At 52.0% G+C, this 14444-nt stretch overlaps 1 protein-coding gene across 14 annotated transcripts in view; it reads right to left on the bottom strand.

Annotated features, from left to right (window-relative positions):
• Slc43a2 (solute carrier family 43, member 2) overlaps window positions 1-13458 on the bottom strand; it is a 47661-nt gene extending 34203 nt beyond the window's left edge. For 2 of the 14 annotated variants that reach the window (XR_003949380.1, XM_006532819.4), the window contains exons 1-3: window positions 10959-12255; window positions 10585-10785; window positions 8-215 (exon numbers count right to left, since the gene is read on the bottom strand). Coding sequence is in view for 13 of the 14 variants with exons in the window: in XM_006532819.4 (XP_006532882.1) it covers window positions 8-215; window positions 10585-10744 (368 nt within the window). In the remaining variant the exon portion in view is untranslated. The other 12 variants (XM_006532825.4, XM_030245780.1, XM_006532820.4 and 9 more) reach the window with 12 other exon arrangements.
• Between the last annotated feature and the right edge of the window lie 986 nt (window positions 13459-14444).

Raw genomic sequence — 14444 nt, 5'->3', positions numbered from 1 at the left:
CACTGACCTGCCCAGCAGCCTGAGCTTCCTTGGACCATACTTGTCCATGATGATGCCCAGAGGCAGGGTGATGGCACTGAGCAGGAAGGAGCCCACGGTGAAGGCCAAATTCAGAATCTCATCCTGGGCCTTACAGCTGAGCCAGCCATTCACCAGGCTCAACTCCTCGGGTTCCGGCTCTGCGCTGCCCCCGACCGTGCTGTTAGTGACATTCTCTGTGTGTATAAAGAAAGAGAACAGGTAGGCTTCCCCAAAGATTGGAGACACAGACTCGCCTTTGGGATTTTACCACCAAGAAAGCCAAAGCTCACTGTGAGTGCCTTAAGGCTCTGGCAACTGACAAGATGTGGCTGGTTCACCCAGACCCCTTAATGCAGATGTTTTCAGTATTTGTAGAAACCAGAGACCAGTCAAAGAATTCAATAAAGAAGCCATTCCTCAAAAAACACAGTCCTGTCTACACTTTCAAGGGTTTCACCCGTGCCTTGACACGACATCAGTCCCAGATTAGGATTCTCATTCTACTGGAGGGTAGATGCCTACTATCTAAGTAAGTACTTTAGAGCTGAATGCAGGCGGATCAGGAGGCCAAAGTCATCCACAGATAAGGAGTCTGAGGGCAGTCTAGGCTACAAGAGACCCTGTGTGGAAAGGGAGGGTGGGTGGAGGGACAAGATGGCTTAGCAGGTAATGGCATCTGCCACCAAGCCTGATGACCTAAATTGGATCCTCACCCTCATATTAGCAGGTGAGTACCAATTCCCAAAAGCCGTCCTCTAACCTTGACTTATGTCCTGCGTGCACACACACATACACTACATAAGCATAATGAAGCAGGGTTGAAGCTGTGGATACTTCAATCCCAGCACTCGGGAGGCAGAGGCGGGAGGCTATCTGAGTTTGAGGCCAACTGGTTTACAGAGTAAGTTCCAGTACAGTCAGGGCTACAGAGAAACCGTGTCTCAACAGAAAAGGAGAGGGGAGGGGAGGGACATGTAGCATGGTGTCAAGTGGAGGAGACAGAGAAAAGTGGACCCTTGACTCTCAGTGGTTGGCCAGCCTAACCTTACTCGGCAAATTCTAGGCTAGCGAGAGACCTTGTCTCAAACAAACAAATCCAAGGTAGATGGCTCCCAAAGGAACACCACCTAGGGCTGTCTCCACATGTTTATGTGCATATGTGCACATACATACATGCAGTGGGCATGAGCACACCCATGCACATACACAAGGCCACCTGGGCTCCAGAGAGAGACCTTGTCTCAAAAAATGATGTGATTTCTGCCAGGTGGTAGAGGTGCATGCCTTTAATCCCAGAACTCGGGATGGATCTCCAAGAATTCAAGGCCAGCGTGATTTCCATTCTAGAGTATCCTATACTCTACACCTAGTAACAGTAGCTCAGGGTCTAGCCTTGGCTGTGGAGCCACAGGCTGTCTCAAACATTCTCAGTAGTTCTGTCCACAGAAACACACAGCCAGTGTAAGAAGGACTTGCATAAGACAAGGTGCTGGTTGCTCCAGGACACCAGGTTCTTCCGCAGCTAATCTGGGCAAATTTATTGAGCCTGTACTTCCCAATTGCAGCATACACCATATGTCATTTCCCACCACCATATACTGTAAGTCAGAAGCAAAGGGTTGGAGTTCCCGTCCTGTTTTTGAGGGAGTGGGGACTGAACTCAGACCCGCACGTATGTAAGACAAGCTACACCTACCACTTAGATACACTCCCTGCGTGGGTTTTTGCTTTGTTAATGGCACAGAGTTATTTCTTTTGATTTCCTGACAGGTGCTTCTCTTACTGCCCCCTCCCCCACGATGACACCCATTGCCTGCTGCATCAGCCATACGTTGCACACATAAGTGCCCCCACCAAAGTTCAGCCAGGGTCAAAACAACACAAGAAGTCCTGCACTGGCAGGAAGCAGGGTGGGGGCCAAGCTGGGAACCGGACTGGTACGGCTCCTTAGGTGGTGCTGACTAATCCTGCAGAAGCAAGCTTACTGATTAGCTTCGAGGCGCCACCAAAGAGCCAGAGAAACTCTTCCTCAGACTGCCTGCCTCCCTGCCTCCCAGTAGCAGCCCTCTGGCTGCCAGGGCAGCCCAGCTGAGGTCTACAAAGCCTGCTTGGGGCCTCTCAGAGCCACTCAAGGTAACTGAAGAAGAAAGCACGTGGGGTGACTAACCACAATGGCCGACCTGCCTCTAGATTCTAACTTCCCTTCCCCTGCTTCCTGTTTTATATCCTTGGAAATGCGGCTTGACCATGCTCTGCTGGCTTCCTTATCTGTGAACGAGACACAATGTAATGACAGCATACACCCCTAGAGCTTTGGGGACTGTGATGAGAAAAAACCAACAGCATTCTAGAGCTCCCAACAGGCATATGGAGCATGCGGCAAATAACAAATGTGTGCTTTTGCTAGCGTCGGCCTTCCTGGGGCTCAGATGGAGGTGGTTTAACAGCATGGCAGCTTCTCAACAGTAGCGAGGCGCACAGCGCCAGATCAGCACGTGGTAGTACGGGTGTGTGCTTAGTTCATCCTGGGCTGAGTCTTAGGCTAGGAATTGTCTTCTGGCTACTGTGTAGTGTCATCTCCGTGGGCCCTGACCCCCTTAGCTGTTTACCAAGTGAGTGGAAACAAAGAACCAGAAACCAGTGGCCAAAAGGATCAAAATGGATATGGAAATAGGACATGCAGAACCAAGCTGAAGACAGAGGGATTTAGGGAGATCAGAGCCACGGGCTAACAGCCTGACCGCTCACACAAACAAAACCTTTCAGGCCAGACTCCTGTCCTTGCCACCTTCAATCCCCTTTCCAACATATCCTCCACACTGACAGCCGAAACACATGGCAAGCAGGGTTCTCCGAGCCCACTGGTCCCATGTGTTCCCGTGGCTGGCAGGTGTGAGGCAGCTCCTGGAAGGAGAGAGGCTGGTTTCGGGTGTCCGCCCTGCCAGCAGAACAGGAACTGGACCTGCAGTAGGGGGACAGGGCCTCCGCCCAGCCATGAGCATTCCTCGGCATCATCCAGGGATGGGGCAGCCAGCACAGGTGAGATACAGTGGGCAGGTGGAGGAGGGCACTCTGTTTGCTGAGAGACCTGACTGTGGCCACCAAGAGTCTGCAGTCAGTTACTTCAACAGCCGTGAGCTCCTGGTGACACAGAACAGGGGAGGAAGGAGGGTTTCTTTTTTTTTTTGGGCAGGGGGTGGCACAAGGCCAGTACAGCCTATTGAGAGACACTCTCTCCTAGAGCCTCCCAGATTCCATCCATGACTCTTCTTTTTTTGTTTGTTTTTCTAGACAGGGTTTCTCTGTGTAGCCCTGATTGACCTGGAACTCACTCTGTTGACCAGGCTGGCCTTGAACTCAGGGATCTGCCTGCCTCTGCCTCCCAAGTGCTGAGATCAAAGACCTGCACTACCAGGTTCAGCTTCTGTCAACTCTTTTTTTTTTAAAAGATTTATTTATTATTATATGTAAGTACACTGTAGCTGTCTTCAGACACACCAGAAGAGGGAGTCAGATCTCGTTACGGATGGTTGTGAGCCACCATATGGTTGCTGGGATTTGAACTCTGGACCTTCAGAAGAGCAGTCAGGTGCTCTTACCCACTGAGCCATCTCACCAGCCCCTTCTGTCAACTCTTGATGGACAGAAGATAAAATCCCAAGGCACTGGCTAACATGTGGCTCAGAGGTACAGCACCAGGTCCTGCATTCAGTTCTCAGCATTGCAGTGTAATAAAAATAAAATGCTAAGAGCTAGAGAGATGGCTCAGTGGTTAGAGCACTTGTTACCCTTGCAGAGGATGTAGGTTCAGTTCCCAGCACCCCCACGGTGGCTCACAACCACTGAAATTCCAGCTCCAAAGGATTCAATGCTTTCTTCACACCTCCAATGACACCAAGCACAAATGTGCTATACATCAATATATTTGGGCAAAACATTTGAACACATAAATCTTTACAAAAAAAATTTTTAATCCTAAAATGGGCCAGTGATGTGGGTAGGCAGATAAAGGCACTTGCCACCAGGCCTGACAGCTTGAGTTTGATCCTCTGGACCCTACGGTGAAAGCAAAAAACCAACTCCTGCAAGTTGTTCACTGACTACCATATGCACACTGTGGTTAATGCTCATTCACACGCGCACGCACGCACACACGTGCACACACACACAAACAACTGAACGTAATTTAAAAGATTAAATCCCAAGGCGCTGGCAGGCTCCCAACACAGTAGAAGTATGCACACGAGGACGGGTTATCTGAAGTTACGTGCTGTCTGTTCAGTCTGCAACTAGACACAGGGTTTCCGAGGGGAGGGCCTGCAGCGGAAGTAAAGGTGTCTAGCCTTCTTTCATTTATGCTAATGTCACTGCACCCAGGAGCAGGTACCAATGCTTCAAGCCACCAGTATCTGTTCTTAAATCTCTGCCAACAGGGCCACGGGGCCTCTGCTCACTTGCCTTCAGAAAGTGATGTCTAGCAACAAGTGACCTGGGAGTTAGGTGACTAGTTAGGGCCTCTTTTCTCTGGGGAGTCTGAGTGTCCATTACATAGGGAGGAAGCTCCTTCCAGGAGCCTAGACTTCTGTTAACAATAAACAGTCACACACATCATCTCGGTCCCAATTGGCGCCCACTCACACCCAGGCTGCTCCTGTCTTCTCTCCTCCCACTTGGCCACAGAAAGCCAGGAGAGGGACCAACACTAGGAGTGTCAAGCCCCACGGTGTCCCCTGCTCAGTCTAGAGTGAAGCCAGCGCCAACCCAGCTCAGGCCAGCCTGTTTGGATCTCCCCTGCACCTGTTTATTAAACAGGTGCCACCATGAAGTGGTCAGAGCAGCCCGGGCTAGCCCGGCCAGGGAGGGCAAACAAGAAGACAGGCAAGAAACTGGTGTGCCAGTGTGCTGAGAAGAGGACTCGGCTGCCAGAGCCCGGAAGGGAGAACAATGCCCTGTACTGTTGGCCCCTCACAAACAAAATCTCAACAGAGAAGGCAGAGGAGGCATGAGGGTTCTGTGACCCCACTCAGGGCTCCCCTTGACTTCTCTAGGGTCAGAGAGAGTCCTCCTCTCACCCCAGACAAACAAAGAGAGTGGGGAACTCCAGAACACCTCCCTGATAGTGCTAAGGAAACAAAGAGGCCCACAGATGGAGACACCCCCTAAGTTCCTCAGCAGCCCTTTCTCTGGCTGCTGCCTGAGCCCCTCCCCTCCACGGTGCTGACCCCTGGCCAGCCCTCCTGAGGGTACCTGCCCCAGCATCCCCTGCCTCTCTTCCATCCTTAGTCTATCCGGCAACAGGAAGCAGCATGTCAGCCCAGCAGGAGAGATGTGGGTGAGAGGTCGCCTGAGCCACAGAGCAAGCAGGAGGCCTGACTGTGAGTACCACTGGGCCAGCCCTCTCATGGAGGTCCCAGCAGCAGCAGCCTCCTGCAGGCAGCCTGTGGGTACTGGCCCCTGTGCTCTGTAAAAGGCCACCAAGTGCCGTCTCAGTCTGATCCCATATTCCACACATGGCACGTGGCATTAGGGAGCAGGTGTGCATCTTGTGGAAGGTCTTGTGGAGCCTGGCTCGAATGGAGATTGTCAGAGCCAGAGACTCTGACGGTGATGTTCTCGTCCCCATGGGTTAGAGAGGCCAAGAGAACAAAGCTGGGAAAGAGCTGGGCACCACCAGAGGCTCTTCCTATCGCCTGGTGAGAATGGGGCTGTCCCTCCGCTCCCTCACAAAGGCATGGAAAGCCAACCCTAGCAGATAGGACCTTCATGAGACACTAAGACAAAATAGGCCAACAGATGTCAGGAAGGGAAACCAGGTCATGAGAGGGTGAGCGTGGTGGGGACAGCCAAGGGTACACTTTGTGAGACATTCTTAGAGGCTGTGGGTACAAGCTCTTATCCCCCTCACTGTTTCTTTTGGACTTTTTCTGAATTCAAAATAAACTAGGGGTGAGCTAAATAAAGGTGTAGCTAAGTGGTAGAACCGGCATGTGTGAAGCCCCGCGTTTAATCCCTAGCACTGAAAAAAATAAATAAACCAACAAACAGGGGGTGGGAGAAGTTAAACCAAGTCCAAGTCCAGGGAAGTGGCTCACAACTGTCATCACCACATTCCGGAGGCTGAGGCAGCTCGAGGCCAGCCTGGTCTACACAGCGAGTCCTCCAGAGAGGCCTGGTCTACACAGCGAGTCCTCCAGAGAGACCTGGTCTACACAGTGAGTCCTCCAGAGAGGCCTGGTCTACACAGTGAGTCCTCCAGAGAGTGGTGAGAGTCTTGCTTCTTGCTGTCAGGGACACAAAACCGAGGCCAGAGAATGCAAACATTGAGCACTGGTGTCTGATCCCCAGAACCCATGGAAAAGCTGTGAGCTCTGAGCTCAGTAAGAGACCCTGCCTCAATAAATAAAAAGTGCCCATGGAGCAGGCGACAGGTGGGGCACACGCCTTTAATCCCAGCACCAAGAGGCAGAGGCAGGCCGAGTTCGAAGCCAGCCCAGTCTACAGAGCTAGTTCCAGGACAGCCAAGAACACACAGAGAAACCCTATCTAGGGTGGGGAGGTGGGGAGTGGGGACTAGAGAGTGACTGAAGAAGAATCCTGGCACCGACTTGCACTTGCACACACACGTCCATAGATGTGAGAGCATTCACAGGCACACACATAGCATGGCCCACCTAAGATCCTGTTCAGAGCTAGGCTGAAGTCTAGCAGGGGCCCTGGAACTTTTTGTCTTCGATCCTCAGTCCACCCACATTCACACCCAGCATGTAGCAAGCCCTCAGCATTCACAAAAGCCTCTGAGAGGTTCACTGGATTCTGGCAGCCCTCTGCCTCCTGGGCTTCTTTCAGGCCTTGGGAATAAAATCCAGTTTTCCTTGCTGCCCAGCCCTTCCACCTGCACAATCATTAGCTCCCTTCTGCGCCAGTCCTTTCTGTCTTCCCCTTTGAGGTGTAGGTGTATCCCACTCTGGCTCTCTCCCAACACCAGCTCAGCCTTCATTACCCTCTAAGCTTGTGCCTTAAGTTTAGGGAGGTCGCCGGGCAGTGGTGGCGCATGCCTTTAATCCCAGCACTTGGGAGGCAGAGACAGGCGGATTTCTGAGTTCGAGGCCAGCCTGGTCTACAGAGTGAGTTCCAGGACAGCCAGGGCTACACAGAGAAACCCTGTTTTGGAAAACCAAAAAAAAAAAAAAAAAGTTTAGGGAGGTCTCCCACTTGGGCAACTTGGGCACAACCTGATCCCCATGGTTGGTCTTACTTCCCCTCCCAATTCCATGCCCCCCACACCACCAGGCTCAAAGAGGCAGAGGCAAGCCGATCGACACAGCAAATACCAGGCCAGCTAGAGTTGTATGATGAAACCCTGTCTCAAAAACAACAACCCCCAATCCACCAAAGAACAACAACAACAACAACAAACCAAGGGAAGAGGTCATGTCAGGTGAATTCTATGGTGGTCATAGAATATAGAAGCCAAGGGACTTAGCCTGGGAAAAAACCCCACTCTTCCCAGACTACACACTCAATTGCCACACCAGAAGGACAAGAGAGGTCTCTAGTTGCCATTACCAGGAGTGTATTATTACACAAAACTCATTAACTGCCCAGGCCCAGCTCCCGAGCCCCTGCCCTTGAGACAGAAAAAGCAAAGCTGCCGGGCCACAGAGGTAAGGGACTCCTTTCCTCTCTCCACACCACCAAACTGGAACCCACACCACAACGTGTCTGTAGCCCGATTCTGGCTAGAGTCCCAAACCTTTCAACAGGTTCAGGCAAATTTCCTTTGGGGAACGAATTCACACCATCAATCTTAAAGACAACAAAAAGCTGTGACATTCGACTCTCCATCAGCTGTATACAGGTCAGCTCTTTAAAGGCCTAAAGCGATCCACTTAGCCATGCACCAGGGCTGACGATGTTGGGCCACACTGCAAACCTTGACCTTAGCTTTACCAGACACTCCCAGTCAAGGAAGCGCAGAGGTTTCTGGCCCCAAAAGTCAACAGGTTCCCGGGACTCCACACAGCCAGGAGGCTGGAGAGATAAGCTGTGTAGAATCAGCAGGCCTCCCCAGCTAAGGATGCTAGGTCAGCGCGTTTGCCAGATAATCAGAAAAGCCCAAATCAGACACAGGAGCAAAGGCACGGCATAAGAAGTTGATGTTCAACCCATGATCCTGACCCTTTCCCCTTCACTCTGGTTTGTGGGAGTGACCTTCAAGTCTCTCAAGGGCTTAAATACCAACTCAGCGCTCGGCTGGCGAAATCCCTGGACTCCCCTCACCCAAAGGAAGGAAGAAGACAGCGTCTCCCCAGGAAAACAGTTTCCAGCCCCAGGGCGCCCATGCCGTCCGAGAGATTGTATAAAAGTGGACAATCTGATGTCACCAGTGCCATGAGTCAGAAAAAAAGAAAAAGAGAAAAAAAAAAAAAAGAAAAAAGAGAAGAGAAGAGAAGAGAAGAGAAGAGAAGAGAAGAGATAAAATCTGACCTCAGGATGAGGTAGTAAAAGCTTTGCCATAGGCTGATGTTTTTTTTTTTTTTCTTTCTGTTTTTTTAAATCCCCAGTGTATCCTGTAACAAAGGCACAAAAGAGAGCCAACACTCCCACCTGTTCCTTTCAGAGGGGCCTTTAATCTCCTGACATCCCAGAAGCAAAAGAGAAAGCTTGGTCAGGGAACAAGGTCTGACTCTCAGTCTCTCAAGATTTCTTGCTGATGTGGGGAAAGACCTGCCAAGAAACCTTAGGCTATTAGGAAACATTTTTGAGTGCTAAAGGCTAAAGGTTGGTTATAAATGATAGGCTTTCTGCCCTCTCCCAGGTGGCCTTTGGTCTCTCCCTTTCTCCCACCTTTCTCCTCTCCTGCTAAGCTCTGTACACTAAGGATCCTCTGGGCAGATCAGAGAAGGGAAGTGAAGACTAACTGACTCGGGTCCAGGCAGTGGGAGCAGGTCCAAGGCTTTCCCTTCCTGCTAAGAATGAGAGGCTGGGTGAGGCAGTATAGGCTTGTCAGCCCACCACTTAGGAGAATGAGATGGAATTATTACAAATTAAAGGCTAGCCTCAGCTACATAGCAAGATCCTTTGTGAAGAACAAAAGACCAAACAACCTTACAGACAAAAAAATTTTTAGAGCCGGGCAGTGGTGGCGCACACCTTTGATCCTAGAATTTAGGAGGCAGAGACAGGCAGATTTCTGAGTTCGAGGCCAGCCTGGTCTACAGAGTGAGTTCCAGGACAGCCAAGGCTACACAGAGAAACCTTGTCTCAGGGAAAAAAAAATTCTTGAGAGCCCAGCAATAATGGTGCACTTTGATCCCAGGACTCAAGAGGCAGAGGCAGGTAGATCCTTGAGTTTGAAGCAAGTTTGGTCTAGGGGTTGAGTTCCAGGACAGACAGGGCTACACAGAGAAACCCTATTTTGAAAATAAAATAAAATAAATAGCAAGCCCACTTCTTAGAGATGACACTCAGGGCGTGGAACCTCTTGCCACCAAGTCTGTCAACCTGAGTTTGACCTCATAAATTCACATAGTGGAAAAAGAGTGTCAACAACCAAAAGCAGTCCTCTGTCATCGACAGCAGTCCTCTGTCATCGACAGCAGTCCTCTGTCAGTCATCCAGTTCTGTGGCCCCCATAAATGAATAAAAAAATGTAAGAAAAAATTTAAAGTAAAAAAGTAAATGAATAGGACTCTAGAAATAAAAAAGACATGCCAGCAGTGACCTACAGAGTCAAGCCTGGGTACGGGGTGGGGCAGAGACAAGAGACAAAGGCAAGAAGCAGTTCTTACCAAGGATGCCTAAGAAGGGGAGAGGATGGCAGCTGACTCGGCCCCACTGATGACCCTACAGCAACCAGGGTATGAAGACAGGAGTGGCAGAAGGAAGGGTGGGGGTAGTGTGGGCCAGCCTCAGCCTGCCTGCAGTCTGTCCTGGAGAGTCTAAGCATCCTTCTACCACTGTCTCCCTTCCTCTTCCTCCCTACGATGTTTTGAAAGCCACTGAGATGTTCTCACAGTTCAGGAGAGGAAATGGCCTTTGGAGAATCATAAAGCAGCAAAAATAGACAAGAAATTCTATCTTGGCAAGCCTTTAAGGGGACTCCATAATGGCCTGACTTAAAAACATGTAGGTCTAGATGAACCTTCCTTCGGGTGGAGGCGAAGCCACTTCCTCTCTCCTGCTGCACCCCGGCCTATGAGAGTTCCTCTTTCTTACACATGTTTTTTTTTTTTTTTTTTTTTTTGCAAGGCAAGCAATGCTGCAGGCCCTGGAAGACCAGAAGGCCAGCAACGTTCCTGACTGCACGCAGGAGTCTATTAGTCTATTAGTCTACAGCTTGGGCAAATGGAAGACTTGTCCCAGCCTCAGTTTCTCCATCCACAAACAGGGACGATGATAATGATACGCACCCAGAGAGCTGGATGAGGATCAAATGGGCTTTTTGGCACTTAGAGGCGCTGTGCAGCAAGCAGGCATAGCTGGCTTACATCTTCACCACCAACCGCCCTCTCCCAAAGACCCACTCCAGAAACCTGCCCCCGACCGAGGCGCCCATCTCACCTGGCTTCGTACACAGGTAGGAGTAAAAGCCCTCGGACTTGAGCATGATGAGCAGCGAACCCCAGCCCAGGAGGACTGCGGAGAAAAGGAGGTTTTCCAACACAGCGGTGCAGGCCATCCACCAGCGGCGCCGATGGGCAGTGGCCAGGGTGGGCGCCATGGTGCGGTGTGGCGGTGGTCGGGCTCCGGTTCTGCAGACACCTGCGCGCAGACCTCAGCTTCAGCGGTGGCTCTACCCAACCCGTGTAGCCGCTGGCGCACAGCCTGTCAGTCCCTTGCAGCCCAGGCTATAGGTGCCCGCCGCAAAAGAAAAGAACCCTAGCCCTGTCAGGGACCTGGGCCACCCCGTACCCGCAGCTACCTGGTAACGCTACCTTAGGCCACAGTGGAGCCCCGCTGGCCAAGAGGAAAGGCTTCTCCCTTAGTTCACTCGGAGGTAAACTGAGGCATGGCAGCTGGAAAAGGGCTAATTATGCTCAAGGACGTGGAGCGGGTCCTGATCCCAAGCAAGACTGAACAGCCACTTTGGGGGCCGGAAAGGGAGGCAGCTCGTAGTAAGGTCACCTGAGCAGAGGCTCACCTGAGAGCTGCCACTCCCAGGGACCCTGACAGGCTCCCGCCCGCCCGCACTCGAGACCCTTCCTTAGTGCTTGTTCCTTCAACCACAAAATCAGCACAGGGAGCCCCGAAACGGCCCGCCCACGGCGCTTTCATTGGCGGGACCGCACAGGAACTGCCGCGCCATTGGTTAGTGTTTAGGTCGCTAGGCGCTACCGCCACGCGAACCCCGCATGGGAGAGGCGAAGCCGGTTCAAACCGGCGGCGCGAGCCAACCGCGCGACCCCCGTGTCGGGCTGTTACCCCGGCGATTAGCCCGTTTCCATAGAAGCGGATCCCGTCCCTCTGTCCTCCTGGCCTTTTTCGTTACGTCTCCCTCCCGGTGTCGTCCCTCTGACAAGTATGCACCTTCCCTCCAACCCCTGCCTGCGAGCGGCTTCAGGTTCTCGCACCCTCGTCTGAGACCCGGATCCTGGGAGTCCAGCTCACCCGGCTCCTACCAGTGTGTATCGGGCCCGCCCGGCGCCTTTTCTGTCCCCTTTATTTCCAGCCCTTTTATTCCTATCCTAAGATGAAAAACACTGCCGCCCGTTGATTGGCTGAGTGGGGCTGGAAACAGGCGTCGGCCAATCAGCAGCTACCCACCCGCCCCCCGGCGAGCAGAAGCCGGTTCCGGCCGGACTTGGAGACAAACAAGAGGAATGGGGGGGCTGGGGGGCGGCTCGGGCAGGCCCAGCTCTACCCAGTTAAACTGGAGTGCCCCTCGACCCGGTGACCGCCGCGGGCATCGCCCCACGCCCTTCTCGTTGCCCTCTTCCTTGTCAAGTTCATGGGTCAGCGTTTCAGGGAGTCTTGGTCCACAGCGAGCTGGGCTCCAAGCACCGTGCGGTTCGGCCCGCAGTATAGACCACCGTTCTCGCCCGGAGAGAACCAGGGCCGGATGCTCCAACTCCGCAGGCCATTACCGCCCTTTTGTGCTGTTTCCCGGCCTGCTCCTTGGGCTTTGTGTCCGGGCTCCTCGCTGCCTAGCCCCCGTTGTCCTATCCAGGCGCTGTCTACGGGTATCAGAACACCCCGACCCAGGTCGTGGCATAATTACCGCATCCCTGCTAGATCTCCCGACTCACCGGGTCCTTGCCTGGAATCAGGTGCCTCCTGCCTGGTCTTTAATCGGTGTCCCTTAAGGGTCTGTAGTCAGGATTTTGGACTAAGAGCCCCTGGTCCTCCAGTTGTCGCCATCCCCATCCCGCGCCCTCTTTTCTCGGTGCCTTCAGAGACCGGTCAGTGTTCAGGCCGGTCACCTTGGCATGCCCTGCCCTCCCACTTTCCCAAACGACTCTTTCATGTGGCTGGCACACTTTCTCGTCCACCCTTCTTCATGCTGTGAGCAATCCCGAGCACCTAGTTAGTCTAAGTCTGACTTTGGAGAGCGCGATAGATCACTAGGGGTCCAAAGAGCTCCGTCCTTTCTGTATCATCAGCGGAGCTGCGCTGCTCTGAGGACCTGCTTGGACGTGGAATGGAGCCTCAGCACGAAAGATTTGGCTGTCCGTCCGAGTCTCCCTGACGAGAGGCACTAACCTCCCCTCAGAAAACACTCGGTATCCCTCAGATTCTCCACACTTCAAGAGCCGGCTTGCTTTAGAGCTAAGGGTGTCCCCAGCAGCCTGACTCAGCTTCCCTCAGCTCGAGTGCGCCCCCTGGTGCCCAGAACCTTCGCCAGCCATTCTGCTAGTGCATGCTCTCCCAGACTTGGTCTAGGCTTGCTGGTGGGTTTGGGGGCCTGATGACCTACTGTGCAGAAATCTCATAAGCTCCAAATTGGACCTACTATCTGCCAATAGATTAAGCCCTTCAATCCTTTTCCTAAGCAATCTGCTTGAGGACCTTCTCCAGACATATATCTAAAATGTTCCCTCCCCCTCTTCAAATAAATAGTGCCCCCTTCTCCCTCAGATTGTGTGTGTCTGTGTGTGTGTCTGGGGAAGTGTTGAGACAGGATCTCACTATGTAGCTCTGGCCATCCTGGAACTGGCTATGTAATCCAGGCTGCCCTCTGCCGCCTCGTGCTAGGGGGCTCAAAGGCACCCTACTGAGCTACTAACATGTAATGATGTTAGACACTGTGAACTAAACATTTAACACAATAGTTAATGTTATCTACTGTGAGCCTTGCCCCTCCCCTGCCCCCACTGCACCAGGATAACCTGGTGTCCTGTTTATCTTATCTGCCCATTTCTGTCCCTGGGACACAACTACTCATCCATCAATCTCTGCATCACATATCTACCCCGCAGTGAATTGTGGGAAATGTAAACCTGACCTTGATAAACCTGACCTATTGCTAGATCCCGCAGAAACTCTTTACCTTGTTCTTCAAGATAAAGTTCAAGTTCCCCAACTGACTGGACCATGCTGCTTCCTCCTCCCCATTTCCCACTGGATGCTCCCCTCTGGGGAACTGCTGTGGCTCTGGCTTTGTGCTGCTCTCGCTAGTGACCCTCCCTTGGGCAGCACCTCCTCTGGGAAGCCTTCCCTGGCCACTCTCTATATTGCCTTTTGCTTTCTTTGTCTGCTGACCGTAATGCCTTATAATCTGTATCCCCATTTCCCGCTGGCTCTGAATTTCTTGGGGGCAGGCATGCCTCAGTCCTAGGTGCCCAATATGAGTCCTGGAAGGAAAACACATGAGCAAGTGAAAAGCACCAGGTTCAAGGACAGAAGATCGCAGGGTGCTGGATAGGATCAATAATAACTGCCTTTACTGATGGCTGAACTTGCACTGGGTGCTTTTACACTGCATGCTACTACTCCATCCCTACAACTGCCCTGGATACAGCCGTTATCCTTACATTCCAGATGAAAAACTGAGGGGCTAGGTGGCTTGTTCAAATGAAACAAGAAGTCCTTGAGTCCTGTTGAGATGAAACTACCACTCCTTCTCCTCTTCCTTCTCATTCTTCTTTTTTTAAAGATTTATTTATTATATGTAAGTACACTGAAGCTGTCTTTAGACACTCCAGAAGAGGGCATCAGACCCCATTACAGATGGTTGTGAGCCACCATGTGGTTGCTGGGAATTGAACTCAGGACCTCTGGAAGAGCAGCCAGTGCTCTTAACCGCTGAGCCATCTCTCCAGCCCTTATTTATTTATTTTCCTTCTCGATCCGGCCCCGCTAGCTCAGCCTTTATTCTTCTTCTTTTTAAATTGAGAGTGCCCAGGCTAGACTTCCAGGACTTTTGGCAAGTCTTAAAGAAATAAGTCAGGAAGACAGCCTTGCCACATGAAAACAACACAAGG

This window comes from Mus musculus, chromosome 11, assembly GCF_000001635.26.
Source record: "Mus musculus strain C57BL/6J chromosome 11, GRCm38.p6 C57BL/6J".
Taxonomy (NCBI): domain Eukaryota; kingdom Metazoa; phylum Chordata; class Mammalia; order Rodentia; family Muridae; genus Mus; species Mus musculus.
Note: the sequence above shows the minus strand (reverse complement) of the source record. Positions and strands in the feature narration are given on the sequence as shown.